This window comes from Aulonocara sp. 'chitande type north' Nkhata Bay, linkage group LG6 (genome assembly GCF_057382095.1).
Source record: "Aulonocara sp. 'chitande type north' Nkhata Bay isolate Kocher_YH1m ecotype deep benthic linkage group LG6, A_spYH_male_GT1.1, whole genome shotgun sequence".
NCBI classification, from domain to species: Eukaryota; Metazoa; Chordata; class Actinopteri; order Cichliformes; family Cichlidae; genus Aulonocara; species Aulonocara sp. 'chitande type north' Nkhata Bay.
The window spans coordinates 36,820,072-36,836,348 of record NC_141349.1 but is presented as its reverse complement, the minus strand read 5'-3'; the positions used below and the strand labels follow the sequence as shown (position 1 = coordinate 36,836,348).

At 41.5% G+C, this 16,277-nt stretch overlaps 2 protein-coding genes across 6 annotated transcripts in view; one reads left to right on the top strand and one right to left on the bottom strand.

Moving 5' to 3' along the window:
* micall1a (MICAL-like 1a) overlaps window positions 1-14,332 on the bottom strand; it is a 20,748-nt gene extending 6,416 nt beyond the window's left edge. The window contains exons 1-9 of one of the 5 annotated variants that reach the window (XM_086296736.1): window positions 14,139-14,332; window positions 11,856-12,851; window positions 7,522-7,570; window positions 4,908-5,049; window positions 3,621-3,712; window positions 2,337-2,476; window positions 967-1,556; window positions 821-881; window positions 217-641 (exon numbers count right to left, since the gene is read on the bottom strand). In XM_086296736.1, coding sequence (XP_086152862.1) covers window positions 217-641; window positions 821-881; window positions 967-1,556; window positions 2,337-2,476; window positions 3,621-3,712; window positions 4,908-5,049; window positions 7,522-7,570; window positions 11,856-12,001 — 1,645 coding nt within the window. In that variant the 5' untranslated portion in view covers window positions 12,002-12,851; window positions 14,139-14,332. Of the gene's footprint in view, window positions 1-216; window positions 642-820; window positions 882-966; window positions 1,557-2,336; window positions 2,477-3,620; window positions 3,713-4,907; window positions 5,050-7,521; window positions 7,571-7,928; window positions 7,972-11,855; window positions 14,089-14,138 lie in introns of those variants that run through there. The other 4 variants (XM_086296739.1, XM_086296738.1, XM_086296735.1 and 1 more) reach the window with 4 other exon arrangements.
* On the top strand, window positions 13,476-16,277 carry LOC147328405 (uncharacterized). The gene has a single exon (XM_086296743.1). The coding sequence runs from the start codon at window positions 14,554-14,556 to the stop codon at window positions 15,955-15,957; it is 1,404 nt and encodes a 467-aa protein (XP_086152869.1). The 5' UTR covers window positions 13,476-14,553; the 3' UTR covers window positions 15,958-16,277.

Here is a 16,277-nt window from a genome sequence, read left to right as displayed (position 1 = left end):
TATTGGTGTTTTCATCTATAAACTTCAAATTTCTCAGCTGTTTACACTGAGTTTAGAAACCCACTGAATCAGGTGACACTAAAGAAAATGACCTATGTTTCTTTCTGTAATTTCTTTACAAACATTTGATAAAACATCAAATAGTTAAGTTACTGTTTGATACTTGTAAAGCACAAAGGGGATGCTCTTGGTGTTTGTGGTTCTGATAAAACTGACCTTGGTTACCGGTGGGTGGCCGAGGAGCACGAGGTGCAGGCCGTTTCTTGCTCTTGGTGCTTGCAGGACTGACAGAGCGGGATGAACTTCGTTTATTAGTGGGAGTGTCTGCACCCACTGCGTCTGCTGCCTGAGTGATGCTGTACCATGGGTGACTAGACACCACCGTAGCTGGAGGTGCTCCTCCCTCACTCCCTTCTTCCCCATTTCCCTCGTTATTTTCGTCGTCGTCGTCCTCGAACGGGTTGGAGGACTGGGGGGGCGTGCTGGGTCTGGAGCCCTCCCCTTTGAGAGAGGACAAAGAGCCTGTGTTTGGAGGTGTTGCCAGTCCAGCAGGGGGAGGGGGAGGGGCTGGTGCTTTCTTCTTCTTGGGTTCTGACTGAACCAGTGCGAGCCAAGGTGGGTCTTTGGGTTTATGGGTGCCACTGAACAGTGAAACACAGATAGTGATGGAAGGGAGGGTCACACAGAGGAAGACAACAAAGTACATCCACATGGAAGCATGGAGGGTTAAACAATTACAGCACACACTGCAACAACATGACAAACACTATGGAGGTGTGATTAACGAACGTGAAATGGCATTTAAGATAAATTCAGCTACCTTGCAGGAGACTGTGACCTTCCTCTGGGTTTGGGAGGAAGTGGAAGCTTCTGAGTTTCACCTGTGATATTAGGAAAAGCGTTGAGCATGACTATAAACAAATGATTCTGCTATTTTTAGAAACTTACTGTGCAAAAACTACTTACCGACTGCAGGACCGTCTGCTGTGCGGGAGAGTCGAGCCCGTGGCACAGGGCGAGGTGGAGGGATGGGATCAGAAACCCGGCGGGGTGCAGGCACTGGCCGACCGGTAACCTCAACGTGAGGTGTAGAAGGGAGGTCTCCATTTGCTGTGTGTTTGGCTGGTGTTTGAGTTTCTTCTTCTTCTTTCTCTCCCTCCTCCTCTTCATCGTCGCTCTCATCGAAAGGGTTGGGAGGTGTGGCAGATCGTGGTTTCTCCTCTGCTTCGCTGGTACTGTCTTCATTTGTTTTTTCTAAACCGTCTTTGCTTGTTGTAACGGGAGCGACCGTGACTGAGTCATCGGCTGGAACGTCAGAATCGTTCGTTTCCTGTACTGGAGTCTTTGCCTGGCAGCCATCAGAGGGCGCCGTGTGAGGAACTGTGCTGCGACCGGTCCTAGCAGACTGTCCCGACGCTGGTCTCTTACTAAGATCGGGCTGGCCATTCTGGTTGGATAAAGCATTCCTATTAAGGTGATGTGCACAGACAAGTGCCCCAGAGTTGCTTTCTAATTTGTAGGATCCATGAAGCAGTGTCCTGTGACACTCAGTGCACCTGAGAAAACAAAGAAACAAAAACAGGAAGTGTGACGAAAAATAAACAGTTGTTTTTTGTGACCTGTTTGCAAAAAGGATTCACGCATTATTAATGTATACCAAACACCACCTACAGTAGATATATGAATTGAAAATGTTCAACAGGTGAAACATAAACATTTCTTTCTCACGATGTCACAGGAAACCGGACACACCTGTTCTGACACGATAGCTAATTTTAGCTGTAGTGTGAAGCCTATGTGCAGCTGCTACAACTCAGGGTGAAATATTAACTGTTGTGTCCACCAAAAATATGTGACCAGCTCTTTGAAAAGCTGAACTTCTTGCATCTTCAATCAGAAAAATAGCACCCATATCATAGTAACTATTACTGAAAGTAATCAAAACAAAAAGATTTATAAACAAATAGCTAAGGGGAATTTACTGATATTAAAAGAAATAAAAAATAAAAAGTAATGCAATGGCAAATACAAATAGTAATAACTGTTATAATATGTTATAAATGTGTAATAAGTTGTAATAAATGTTTTCTAATTGACAATTTCTTTTAAAACAAAAAGATAAAGCATCCAGTTCAAGCGTCTTACTCACACACAAATCTGAATCCATCACCCGATAGTGCACAATATCCTCTGTCACAGCTTGACTCAATAATTCGGGTCTTGTTTTATCAAGTTTTTAAATTGTTTGGCGGCCATACCCAGAGGGAGGGAGTAAGCCTTGAGGAGAGGAGGTGAGGACGTACAACACGAGAAATGAGTAGAAAGGGAGCGCTCACTTGAAACAGTTGCGATGGTAGAGCTTGCCGTCCACCAAAAACCTCTGCACCAGGTGGACGTGTTTCTGGCAGGCGGCGCAGGTGCTGCTGAGAGTGCTCCGCTTGACTGCCGCAACCGCTTCGGTGCCTGTCTGCACGGACTGGATCGGCAAGTACATGCGACCGGGGATGTTGTTCGCAGGAAGGGGGACAGGGAGGAGACATCAGGGGAAGGGGGAAGATGGAGAGTAATGGGGGAGGGGGGAGATCATATACGGAGTCAGGATTTGAGGATGTGGATTGTTCATTCTGTTTAGCTAGCTACATCTACTTGGTTATCTTATTTTTGGAGTTCAAGTGAAAACATAATTTGATTGATTAAAAAAGTGTGTTAAAAAAAAAATCAAAAGAATGAAATGATAAAAAGATGTTTATTAGTAAAAAACAATCCAAACAGCTTTGGTTAGTGGCTCTGGGAGTCACACATTTGGGATACAGTTACTCTTTAGGACTGAGATATTGCATTTTTTTTGTTTTTTTTTTTCTAGGTGTTAAGTAAATATAGGGGTTAGAAGCAGCATATTTCAAAACTTGGCACACAGTGTTAAGAAACTACAACTGTTAGTCTTTTATCCATAGGAGACTGTTAAGAAAGACTGACCTAACAGTTCTCTTTCACCTCCAAGCCCACCCTCCCACCCCCACCCTACTGCCTAGGCTCAGGACCAGAGAGCGGAGGGGGGGTGAGATGTGAGGACGGAGAACAGGAAGAGGAGGGAGTGGAATGAATTTCCATCTGAAGAAGGGAGGAAGGGCAAGTGGGGGAGTGATGAGGAGAAAAGCAGTACATGGGAGTACAGGATGGAGGAAAGGTGTTGAAGGGCATGCGAAAGAAAAGAGAGACAGGATACAGAGGCTATCTTTATAGACTTATTCTACCGCCATTGTTGAGCTTTTTCCCCTGCTGTGCAACACATAGCTCACATAAGGAAGTTGACATAAAAATCCATATTTGGATATTCTACACTTTTGTAGTAAAAATAGCAGATTTACACGATGTAATAACTCCACATAGTACATGCAAAATGATTGTTAAATCTTTCAAGGCTTCAAATGTCATTTCAGTGGGATTATCCACTCCATAACAGGCCATCATAATCAAAGTATTTTGAGTGATCTACAGCTTGCTACCATGCAAACTCTAGTAGACACCATGTCAAGCTCCTAGACGTTAATTAGGCCTAATATTCCCAAACAGATAAAAGAATAAAACGCTTCTCCTGGTGCCAAGTCTTATATACTTACCTCAGTCTTATCTTCCAGAGGAGTTACAGGCCTTTTCTGGGCTGGCTCATTGAGACCAGCAGTACTGAGCCTCTTCATACAAGGAGGGTTTGCTGTGGTAGAGAAACAAGGGGAAGCCAGTTAATGGCTAATTTCTTGTATACATTATTATCACACCCAAAATTTAAGCTGTTGTGCAGTCCAGTTTCTTCTGAGTTATGATGAAATGAGAAATGAAGTGAGACTTTTCATGAATGGCACCACTAAATTAAAGTGACAAATATACCCAGGTACTGGCCCCAACCCTCTAGGTTCATGTCTCCCTATTGGTAAAGTTGACCAAGTTGCATCTGTGGTTTCCCCCCTCTTTATTTTTCATTTATTCAAGTTATCAAACACTGAATGTGTTTGCTCTTTGTTCACTGGCCTAGGCAGCAAAGAAAGTGGATGATGATGATGATGATGATGATATGACCCAATCACAGCACTTAAGAGTTGAAGGTGAAGACAAGAGAGACTAAACCGACATCCAATTAAAAAAAGATTTACTTTTTCCTTTGATGATTGCTACAGTAGTGCATAAAAACAAAACTCTGGAATATTTTTTTAAACCAACCCAACATACATTCTAGTTTGTTTTTTCCTTTACTGTCTTTTGTTTTTTAAACCCGTCAGAGTCATAGTCCAGCATCTTTGAGTGCAGCTGGGGATAGTAATCTCTGATATGCTCTGACAAGCTGTTTCATGCTGGAGGGAAACCAAAACCTGCTGCAGATAAAGAACTGGTGTATGTGTCACAACACTGAGCTCACCGAGGCTGCAAATAATAATAATAATAATGGATTGGATTTATATAGCGCTTTTCAAGGCACCCAAAGCGCTTTACAATGCCACTATTCATTCACTCTCGCATTCACACACTGGTGGAGGCAAGCTACGGTTGCCACAGCTGCCCTGGGGCAGACTGACAGAAGCGAGGCTGCCATATCGCGCCATCGGCCCCTCTGGCCAACGCCAGTAGGCAGTAGGGTAAAGTGGAACAAGGAGAACAAGGACTACTTTGACAAACTGCAGTTCAAGATCATGGAAAAGGAGTCAATCCAGGGATAAGGAAGATACTGGAGAGACAGCTTTTATATAATCACATTTACCGCAGTTTGTCACAAATGCAAAACATCTCTGCAGGAAACACTCATACCTAAAATATATCACTGAAAAAAAAAGCTTACTGAGTCTGTAATAGCATATACATTAACAAGTAAAAGATTATACATGTGTATGTGACAGAATTCACACAGTTGCACGCACCCTGAGACTTGTTGTTGAAGAAGTTGTAATACTGGGACACGTATGTGATGATGCTAAGCCGGTCAGGCACTTTCATAGACACCATGTCTTCTGGGTCCAACAGGGCTGGAATCCCCAGTTCAGTCTCAGCCACTTCAAACGCCTTTCAATGAGGAAAAGAGGATAAGGGGAAAGGAAGTAGAAAGAGCAGGAAACAAAAAGAGATGTTGGCAATGAGACAGGAACCAGTGAGCTTAGATACAAGGCAAAACTTGAGTAAGAGCGAGGTAAACTGACCTCTTTGTTATTAAAGATAAAAACCTTGATAAGCACAAATTTGGTAACAACTCAGCTTGTTCTGTTGTTGAAACCTAATGTGGTATCTTGGTATGACTTCTATCAGTATTTCATTTCTTTATTATTAGGAGTTGTAGTGGAAACTTGTGGGAGTGTGGTCTCTGTATTATTCAGGAGAATGGAAATGATTAGTGGTTAACCTTTCAATGTTTTAAGCACCTACAAAAAAATAAATCCCCTCACTGCACTGAGCCTGCAGGAGAAATCTTATCTCAAGCCGAAATAAATAAAACCAAAACAAGTGGAAAAGCTTGACTGGATGTGTGTGAGAAAGTATGCAGTGGAAAAAAAAAAAAAAAAAACAATCCGCCGTTTGCATGATGTTTACATTTATTCCTTTGAGAAAAACCAGCAGTGAGGAAAAAAATTCCAGTGAAGAAATGATACTGCAAACAGCATTACATAACAACATACCAGCACGGTTCTGAAACAACAAGGCCTACAAATGCTGCACATCACAATTAAAGTGAAACTAAATCTAAAAATCCCCAAACATGTGGTTTCTAAAAACCAGTCTTAACCTCCCCACACCTACTATTAGATAGTTAAATTGAGAAACCTTATGAACACAAGCACACTCTCTCTCTCACACACACACACACACACACACACACACACACACACACACACACACACACACACACCCCCACCCCATCTTGGTCGGCAGCTGCCTCCAAACACGTCATGTATCATTAATACTGTGTGCTGCTCAGTAACATTTAATATCTATTTATTATTATCATCATTATTATTATGCTATTATAGGTATTGATTTTATTGCAGTTATCCACTTCACATGAGTACATGGTGATTCTTTGCAGTGATCCACAGCTAGCAGACTCAGAGTAGTGAGATTTAATGCTGCAGAGGCCTTGAGTCAGATACTATCCAAGTGATGGATCTTTTAACACTTTTCAGCCCAAATCGGGTCAGGAAGACTTTTCTCTTGCATTTTACACTTTGTAAGGCCTAGGATTTTTTATTTTTTGTTATTTTTTTGAGCATGGTGAGCGAGTGAAGTGAAACCAATATAGTTATTTCTGTAGTGGCAACCCAACAACCAAAACAGCTACTTGAGGGAAGCTAAAGTAGTTTCCACCTCGTGCTGAAAAATCTGTGGCTCACCATGACAAATACTCCTAACGTTTTATTTTTGGATTTGAATCTAAAAACAGAGACAAAAACTGGGTGCACTGGATGAATGACAAAAATGAGGTGACACAAAAAGTCTGCAGCTTCCTTCTGGCTCGAATTCTCGTCACCCTGTCATCTATGACTTTCCTAAACAGACCACTCTAAAGTCTGTGACCTAAAGTGTCACCCAAGTGACACATCAACCCTCACCAGGCATCATCAAAAACCTGAAAAAATTGTGTAACACAATAAAAAGAAAAAAAAAAAAAAAGAAAATGTCTGCAACATTGACATTTGCTACCAATGTAATGTAATCCACAGTGATTCTAAAGGTTAACAATAACTTGAAACCTGCACAGTAGGAGCTCCTAGCTTGAGTCTCCATGTGACAGCAGTAACATCTAAACAGTGATTCAGCATTTAGTGAGTCTATCAGCACCTCCTACATGAAAGGGGACTCAAAAGTCATTCCAGGAGACAATCAACCCCAAATACACTCATGAAACTTACAAATTGATCTTACATGGTCAATCAAACAGAATGCTTTCCACATAATATTCACTCCAGACTAGACGTGACAATTACTTTCTTCCTTTATAAGAATTCTTTATAAGCTTCTCACTTCTCCTAACGCTGCAGGAATTGAAAAACAAAACATTAAAACAACAACAAAGAACTGCCAAAGCTGAGCTCAGACTGAAAGGAGACTTCCATTTCAACCCTCAATGTTCTCCTGGCTTCAAAGCCATGTGGAAAAAAAACAGTCAAGGAAATCAGATTTTTAAAGTTTTAGGCTGTATTTGATGTACTGCTTTACAAAGCTGCAAACTCTGCACTTTTGCACTGAAAAGCTTCACTTCATGGTTTCTCCACAGGCTTATGTCAAGAATTTAGTTTTTTCTGACACAGAGTGCTCTGGCTTCCTCCCTCTGACTCTCTGCCCTTCAGCAGAATTGAGTAAGAGTCTGTCTTCACATCACGCACACACTCCACTTACACCCACAACATCTATGAGGAGTCAAACACATAATATGTTTCTGGCTACACATAAGCTAGGGATTTCCAAATGACTCAGGTTTCAAAATGACATCATTCAACACAGAACAACGTGTGTACAAAACATATAGTTGTAAACGTGACTCACCAGGCGGTTGTTCTCATAGACATTCTCCTTAGTCAGTGAGCCAAAATCTCTGCAATGACAGAAAAAGGTTACAACAACATTTAGGATAAGGCTGAAGATAAGGCAGCCAGCATAGTTCTATAGCAGCCCTGTTTCTACATACAACTTGCCCAACTATTTGCACTCATATTATAGACTATAAGCTATAATCTAAATAGATTATAAGCTATTATTTGCCTGACAGCATAACAAACTGCAGTGGTGAGCGGTTACAGCTCCCACCTACCACTGCTGACAATCTCAAAAACCGGCCTTAAATGATGCCTGATGCCAGAGCAAAAAGAAAGAAGCAGCAGGAGCGATGGGCCGATAATTACAAGGCTCTGCTCTAAAATGCCCAGAGCAGGGATCTAAAGCCAGTTTCTCACCAGTAAACATCCTGCAGTAAAACTGGAAAAAATGTCTGAGGAGCTGTGGGATGAATGTGCATAAGTAAATGTGTGCAGTGGTCTTAGACACAACAGTATGGCAGGGGGAAAAATAAGAAAAACCCACCATGAACCCAATGAGTGCTTGTGGAAACCATGTGGAACTTTCAAGAAGGCAAAATCCTGTGAATGAGCTCCGTGTTGGAGCCACACAAAGTGACCTCTGTTCTCTCTAATCTAATTCCCGTGGCCACAAACGCACCGAGCAGCAACTTTAATATCAGGGCTGTGTCAGCCCGAGTCCCCCGTGTCAGCATAACAGACATTGCCAAAATAAAAAGTGCAGTAACTCAAAAATAACAAAGATTTTACATTTTCATACCTCACAGAAAAAAGAAAAAAAAGAACTGACTGGGACGGTGAAATGCTGTGTGTGATCAGCATGCACATCTAATCCACAATGACTCAGAGTCTCACTCCAAGGTTTATTTTAGGTGAGAGAGCGAGAGAGAGAGAGAGAGAGCGAGAGAGAGGCGGTAATGACAATCCACATGATCAAAACCTGGCTTGAACCAGTACATCCGCTAAATCTGGTTTAGTCAGTTGGAAAAGCTTTGCAGAATAAGATTGTCTGATGTTATGACAGTGAATAATTAAGCACTAATCAAGGAGCAGGTGAGACATCAAATGAGTTAGAGATTTTAAAAATATAAAACAAAAGCAGCAATAAATTAACAGAATTTTATTTAAATACAAGTTTTAAAAAGACACTTTATGTGCACTTCCATTAACTTTGCCATGAATGACTTCTGGGGCTCCACATCTACTCCATCTCCACTGGTCTGACTGACAGGAGTCGTCATCCAAAGGACGATAAGGCCATCCAAGTCTCATCTGCATCAGTGTGCCATTTTTCAATGAAGCTTCAGTGGCTGCAGAGTAAAGGGCAGCACTTCTACTACAAATGACCTGCACATGCATTAGAGCTAAATCCAGTTCGACAGGCAGAGGTCTCAGCCGCAGATTAGTCTGACGGGCTGTCTGTCTGGATCAGAGGGAGTTCAGCAGGGCCGCTGCAGCTAGAAAGAAAGCTGAACAGCGAGGCATGCTGGGACACAAATTAAAGAGGCAAAGCTTGAAAGCTCCCAGTTTGCAGAGTTTAGGATTTGTCTAATTCCTGTACTTTCAGCATTACTGCTGTGCTGTTTATGCAGATAAAGTCCACTTCACTGTTTAAGCGAAAGTTTGTTCTGCTTCCATTCAGTCCAGTTTGCCTACCTGAGAGATGAACAGCACGAGCCACATGCTTACTGTCCAAAATCATTTATCAGACCACTGGGATGACACGTGGTTAACGGTACATTTTACTGCAGTCTGTGGGAAAATTCTAGCCCTTCATAACAATCTGTTCAGAACAACGAAGCATCCATAGTTCATTTTTTCCCCTGATGTTATAAATCAAGTTCCCTCTTTTCCTGTACATTGGTGTGCCTTTGCCCTACCTCAGGAATTCAAATTCAAGGCTTTCATAGGTGAATCTATGGAAGAACCTGCCTTTGTCTCTGGCTCACTCAGGAACTCTTATGGCGTATGACCATTTCCAGTAACCTGTGACAGTTAGCTCTCAGCTTTCTGATGCTCACAGGTCTCTTGAAGCATGAAAGTCCTTTTTATCACCCCTGTCTGCAGGTAGGGCACTGATGACCACTATGGACTGGCAGTTGCCCTTGAAAGACGGGCTTTATGGTCAGAAATGTCAAACTGGGCAAAGGGTTTATCATCTCTATGATTTGCTTCTTTTGTAAAAACGCTTGCTAATCGCTCATCTGTGGGGCTTCTGCTTTTTTTTGTAGCACCTTCAGTGGTTATACAGCATACCATCAGTGTTGGTAGGTTACCATCCTGACTGATTTTGTGTTTGTCAGACACCAGTGAAGACTTTTCTTATTTTTTAAGCCAATTTTCCCAAAGAATAAACTTTAATAAAATTTAATTGAAGACAGAGTGCTTCTGTGGTTTAATACAGTCATACTCGCATCACATGCCTAGCAAGTTTTCCTGGGTTTTGTTTTTAATAACTTATAGTTGCCACAAAATCTCCAAGAAATCTGGACTTTTCTCAAGGCACACCATTGTATTGTGTGAATTCTGATTGAAGAGAAAAAAATTAAATAAACACATTCACATTTAGTGTACAGCAGCATACGTTAAACAAAAACAGGATAGCTTGTGTGCACTGTAAAGTTTCAGGCTGTCATTTGTACAGGTGGCTAAAGGTGGCTCACTGTCACTCAAGTGAAAAACAAAATTACTGTTTTGAATCTCTACTAAAAAGATGGCGAGTCATCATGTCCTCCTCCCTATACCCAACCCTTGTAAATCACATATACACGCTGTGGTGTTTTGTGGTAACCTCTGTACTCAGTGTGTAGGTGTGAAACACAGAAGGGAAGTGTTGTTACAGACAGAGCGTCGCTTGTCAGGATGACTTTGACACGCCACATTGGACACTCGCTCACATCGCAGAACTCACAACATTACAGGAGGCTTTTTTTCTTTAAGTGGCTGTGACAAAATATAATTAAAACATAGAGTTGAAAAATGAACCGTGTCTTCCAAGATAACACTGCCATACTTAGGTATGTTAGTATGGTGCTTTTAGATTTTTACTTAAATACAATGAAAACATCTAATTTCACTGCAGTTAAAGCATTAATAACTGGATTTTTGTCTTTAACCTACAACACTACTCCTACTGTAGCAATGCCATCATTACTACATGGGAGCAGTAAATGTGAAAATGTATGGAAAGTTAAAAAGTACAAGTTGTTTGAATCATAAAGGCAAAAAATATTATTCTAGTTTAGTCACAAAACCTTGCCATGTGGTTTTGCATATGACTTTCTGCTGTGAGTTGCACTGGAACATTTTCTGTTGGAGAAGTGGGATGCATGACCGTACTCTAGTGAACCACATTATGTATGCATATGATCTTGTGGTATTTAGTTCTAGCAGTGCTGGTCTACAGGGGCAGTTTACCACATGTCCTGTTTATGGTACAAAACAGGATACCACACAAAGTGTCTGTAAGAATGCTGTCATGATTTACAGAAGCAAAGAAGACAAATATCTAAGATTTCCTGATTTCAAACAGTCTCATAACAATCGTACAGATTCCATTAAAGTAAAAATATCCTGGGCATTCTATTACAGATGAAATGACAGATGGAGATAATTATAGAAAATGATGTATGGTGTATGCACAAGCACACGCCCTCTTTTGCAAGTATGGATAGAGTGAACATGTCTCATACTGTACCAGTCTCTGTAACAAAAAAAGTTACACAGACTTCAAGTAGCTTATAATGATACTGTGGGATTACACATGTTCCTTAAGCAATCACAGATCACTAATTACATGACAGAAAAAATGGTTGGTTGGCTTATTTTAAAATGAATGGGGTAAGGATTGTTTTTCCCACTTGGGTTCGTGGTTTCGTCTCCATTTTTAATAGTTTTGAATATGGTCCAGTGTAGTTATTAAGATTATAAAACTTAAGTTATATGTTATTACGTAATGGTTTTACTTGAGATCAAACTGGGCTGTACGTATATATGGCCTTTGAGTTTAAGGAGTCTGACAGCTCTTTAGAGCACAGATGAGTTCAGATGGCTCTGTCCTGACAGGTTTTGTTCTACATTGGTGTTTTGAATGGATGAGTTACCCTTAGTAATTCTGAACCTCAATTCAGTCACAAAAGAAAACAGTTAGCAGCCTGTCACGCCTCAAAAACCAGTATACCTTTCAACGGAGGCAGCTCCTACACAAAAAAGAACCAGTGTACCACAGATTAACCTTACCGTTAACTTAACCTGCTTCTAACTTCATTTTACAGTAGCGTTTATGTTACACTTGTGGTTACTTACATCAGATCTGGTCTGAAGCGATGAATAATGGCACAAAACGCCAGCCCGTCTCGAAAGGACGTAGACATGTCCTTAATTTGCACATCGTTGTAGTTCTCACACTGTATCCGACACCACTCCTGGAGAGCCTTCAGAGATCCCATCATACTACAGACAAATCCGATGGGGAAGGTGGTGAACTTGGATTGATCGACCTTTATTTGTTGACGGGACAGAGAAAGCGACGACGGCCAGGCAACACCCGAGCTGCCGATACGTTACCTTCATGAGCAGCCACTGAGTCACATTGGAAAAAAACGAGCATGTCTTAGGAGCTAGCTGGACGATGCCCAACTTTACCAACTGCAGCAAGCACCGTGTGAAGTTTACCTCCCGTGTGCGGTTATTCAGACTGCGGTTACTGCGGAATGAGTGAAAAAACACGGCTGATTTCCCGAGCTGATAACAGGAGCTCGCCCTCAAAAGTTCTTGACGTAGCCGAGTTAGCTAACTGGCTGCAGTGGCTTGCTGTTTGGCCCCACTTTGCAGGTTTGCTGTATATGTGTAAACTGTTGTTTCACGCAGTGATGCAGTTTCAGTCGAAGCAGGTGCAGAATTTCCTCTGTGAAGGACCGCAAGATCCGCACTAGGCTTTTGTTTGTAAGTGCAGTGACTACAACGGCTAAAAGACTGGTTTAAAAAAAAGTCTCTTTAGTCCGTTGCCCGCGACGCCATCATTTATGTACCAATACAATTAAAAGTAACCTATGAAAAAATAAAAATCCCGCACAGGAAGTGCAACTCCAGCCGAACAGCGCTGATTAAAACACTGACAGCCTGGCCAAGCTGCCAACCTACAATATCCCGTTTCTCTCCCTGCTCTTATCGCCCAACAGGGGGTGCTACACCCATTCAGGGGCTGCTGTCTTCTTCTTGTATTGGAGTCGACGGAGACATGCATCATCCCCGCATTGCTGCCCTCCTCAGGTAACTTGTATAATACAGGGTTGCTGCCTCCTACAGTGGGGGAAATAGCTATTTGAGCCCCTAAATTTGTTGTAAGCTTTCTTATTTACAAAGAAATAAACAGTGTCTATATTCTATTGTAGTTTAATTTCAATGGAAAATTACAGAACATCAACCAAAAATCCAGAAAACACATTTAATCAATGTAATGAATTGAGTGAGTTAGGGATTTGAAACTCCACAGTCCTGCCAGAATTCTGGCTCAAACAGATCAGCTGTGTCCAGTCAACTGGAGATAAACATCTGTCCACGTGGGTCATAATAGAGCACCAAGGCAACAAAAGGATGGTTAAAGAAGAAGCATACTGAGGTGATGGAGTGGCCTAGCCAGTCTGCAGACTACAGTGTTATGGAAAATTTGTAGAAGGAGCTGAAGCTTCAAGTTGCCAATTGAAAGCCAAGAAACCTAAAGGATTTTAAGACAGTCTGTAAATAGGAGTGTGCCAAAATCACTCCTGAGATTTGTGCAAACCTGGTGACTAACTTTAAGAAACGTCTTACTGCTGTGCACCCCAACAAGGGTTTCTCCACCAAATATAAAATCATCTTTTGATCAAATACTTATTTCACTCAATGACATGCAAATCAATTTATAACGTTTTTGTAATGAGGGGTTTGTTGTTGTTGTTTTTTGTTTTTTTGGTTGATATTCCATTTCCCATATACAAGCTTATTTTGCCATTCAAAGCTTTTAAGGTTAAACCAAGAATTTGACTTCGAAATTTGAAAGCTAAAGCCTGGATTATATTCGGTTGCAGACACGGCCAGCTGGAGACCCAATGACCAAGTAGTGATCCCAAGTCAATACCAGACACTGACTTGCATAGATGGATCTTCTCTAAAATCACTGGGATATGTGTCAGTCTCCATCAGCCATTGAGCCCCAATGTACTCAGTCAGTCTAGTTACATCTGTTACTGCCGATGCACTAAATTTGAGCTTTATTGTTACTGAAATGTGGGTACGAATGTAGCATTTTTAAAATATTTCATTAATATTTCACTGATTTTGACTTAATTTTACTTATAGTTGTCAAAGCTTACTAGTATACAGTTCATTTGTGGGGCCGTGTTGACCTCTTTGTACAGGACTAATCCCCCCAGCCCTGTCATTAACACAGACTCTGGTAGAATTTCATCAGAAACGAAGAAAGTATTCTGCATATCAACACTTTATAATGCTACCAGTAATATACCGACGTGTGACCATTCTGATAGCCGTCTGTGTCTGCAGGTGAATGAGTGAAGCTACATAAACAGTTAAATTAGCATAGCTTACCAGCCGTAAACCCGACAACAACACAGTGGGTGAGGGTCGGAGGGGGGGTCGCTTGGCATTCTAACTTTAAAGGAAGGATTTTAACAGTATTTGCTGTGGGTTACAGCAGTGGACCAGCAGGCTACATGTTTGAATCCAAACAAGTTTCACTCAATCCCAACAACTGAGGATCGCCATTGTGGTCGCTAGGGTAACGTCACGTCGCCGTCATATCGGATGTGGGCGGGGCTTAGCGCTAGAATCCCTTTGATCCTTTCATGTCTTGTGTGACATCACCTTGGTCAAAGTCTATAAATAGAAGCATTTGCACAGGGTTAGTCACAAGGTAAGTTTAGTAAGAGGGAGTAAGAGAGATTAATGTCTAAGACACAAACTCATCAAGTCCAGATTGTAAAATATTATATCATTTGAAAATATGAATTCTGCCATTGAAACGACCGATGCGATTCAAAGCTGCGCCACTGCAGATGACTCTGAATGTAGTGTCGTCCCTGGCGCAAACATTTTACAGAGCGACGAGGGGAAATCGAAGCACTGTGTGTGCTGCCCTCAGTCGTGCAACCAGCATCAGAATCCGGGGGATCCAGAGTCAGTTGTTCTCCAGGAACCTCCAGTGTCAGAAGAACAGCTGCTCGTTAAAGAGCTAATAAATGCTGTTATTACACGTGCCTCCAAAGAGGCAAAGGTGTCGCCGTCTGACATGATTCAGCAGCGCCTCTTCACAGCTCTGTGGGCACAAGTTGAGCAAAAGGCTCTCAAAATCACACAAAGGGGGATTAAAAAACTTGAAAAGGGGATTTTTAAAGACATCAAAAAACGGCTGGACATTAGCCCTGATCTCGTGATCATTGCGCTAGCCGTAGGTCAGCCGTATCTAGAGGTGATCATTTCCATATTTGAAGATCACCTCTTCCGTAAAAACCTACTGGCAAGGTTCTTCTCGTGGTGCGTTAGAGCCGAGGATGACGAGGACGAACAAACTAAAGCCATTTCTCAAACACTTTTAGAAGAATTTAAATGTAATATATTTCAAATAGTGGAGAAAAAATCATCATCTGGCATTACTGTCAGCGATTATGATGATGATGAAGAAGAATGTGTGAGCGCACTCATTGATGCTGTGCTCACACGGGCTGCGAAGAATTCGCACTACAAACCTTCTAAAAAACTCCACAGGCACCTGTTAAAACACGTGTTGTCTGACAACAGGATCAAAGATCTGCATATACATAAAAAAAAACTGAAAGATCTCGACAGGGCCATTTACCAAGAGCTACGTCAGAAAACATTCTGTAAAGAAAAACATTTACTGATGTTACTGAACGACGAGGACCCAGTGTTGAGAAAACTGACGGTCGATATCATTAAAAATCACCTGATCGACACTATGCAGAATCCAGCCCTGTGTGAAGCTGAAGAGGCTGAAAATTACAGGTTATCTGTGGAAACCTCTATCAAGAAGGTGGTGACACGTGTTATTAACAATGCCAGTTCACCTTGCTGTACTGAAAAAGTTGATGCCATCACCCAACGGCTATTCATAAAACTCTGGCCTAGACTTAAAAAAATCAAAATCGACAATGTGATGTTCCTCAGTGATATGGTTTACAGCTCTTTAATAGAGAAATGGAAAGAGCCAGATGTCATACTGACATTCATGGAATTAGACCATGAATATGCAGATGATATAATTATAAAGGTTTTCAAGGAGCATGCCATCACTGTATTGGAAAGTGAACATTTCATTACAAGCTTCTTTCTCTCTGCGGGTCATGCTGTATGGATCGCAGGCAGAAAATACTTGGTTAGTGTTTTGTAAATCCCTAAAAGTAGATTTTGTTCATCTGGACGTAGCATTTTCAGTTTCAATTTATTTAACATCTAATCGAGTCATTTTAAAAACCCTTGACCGGTCGAGGCAGATGGCCGTTCCTCACTGAGCCTGGTTCTGCCGGAGTTTTCTCCCTGTTAAAAGGAAGTTTTTACTCCCCACCGTCGCCTAGTGCTTGCTCAGAGGGAATTGTCAAATTATTGGGGTTTTGTTTTGTGCCATCTAATACACAACTTATCGTATTGGGCACTCTAAATGTATTTTTCATCAATAAAAAGATCCAAAAAAGATTATATTGTGAATTGTGC

Bases quoted from the DNA above. Each gene is read 5' to 3' on its own strand.
- LOC147328405 (XM_086296743.1), top strand. From the start codon at position 14,554: ATGAATTCTGCCATTGAAACGACCGATGCGATTCAAAGCTGCGCCACT.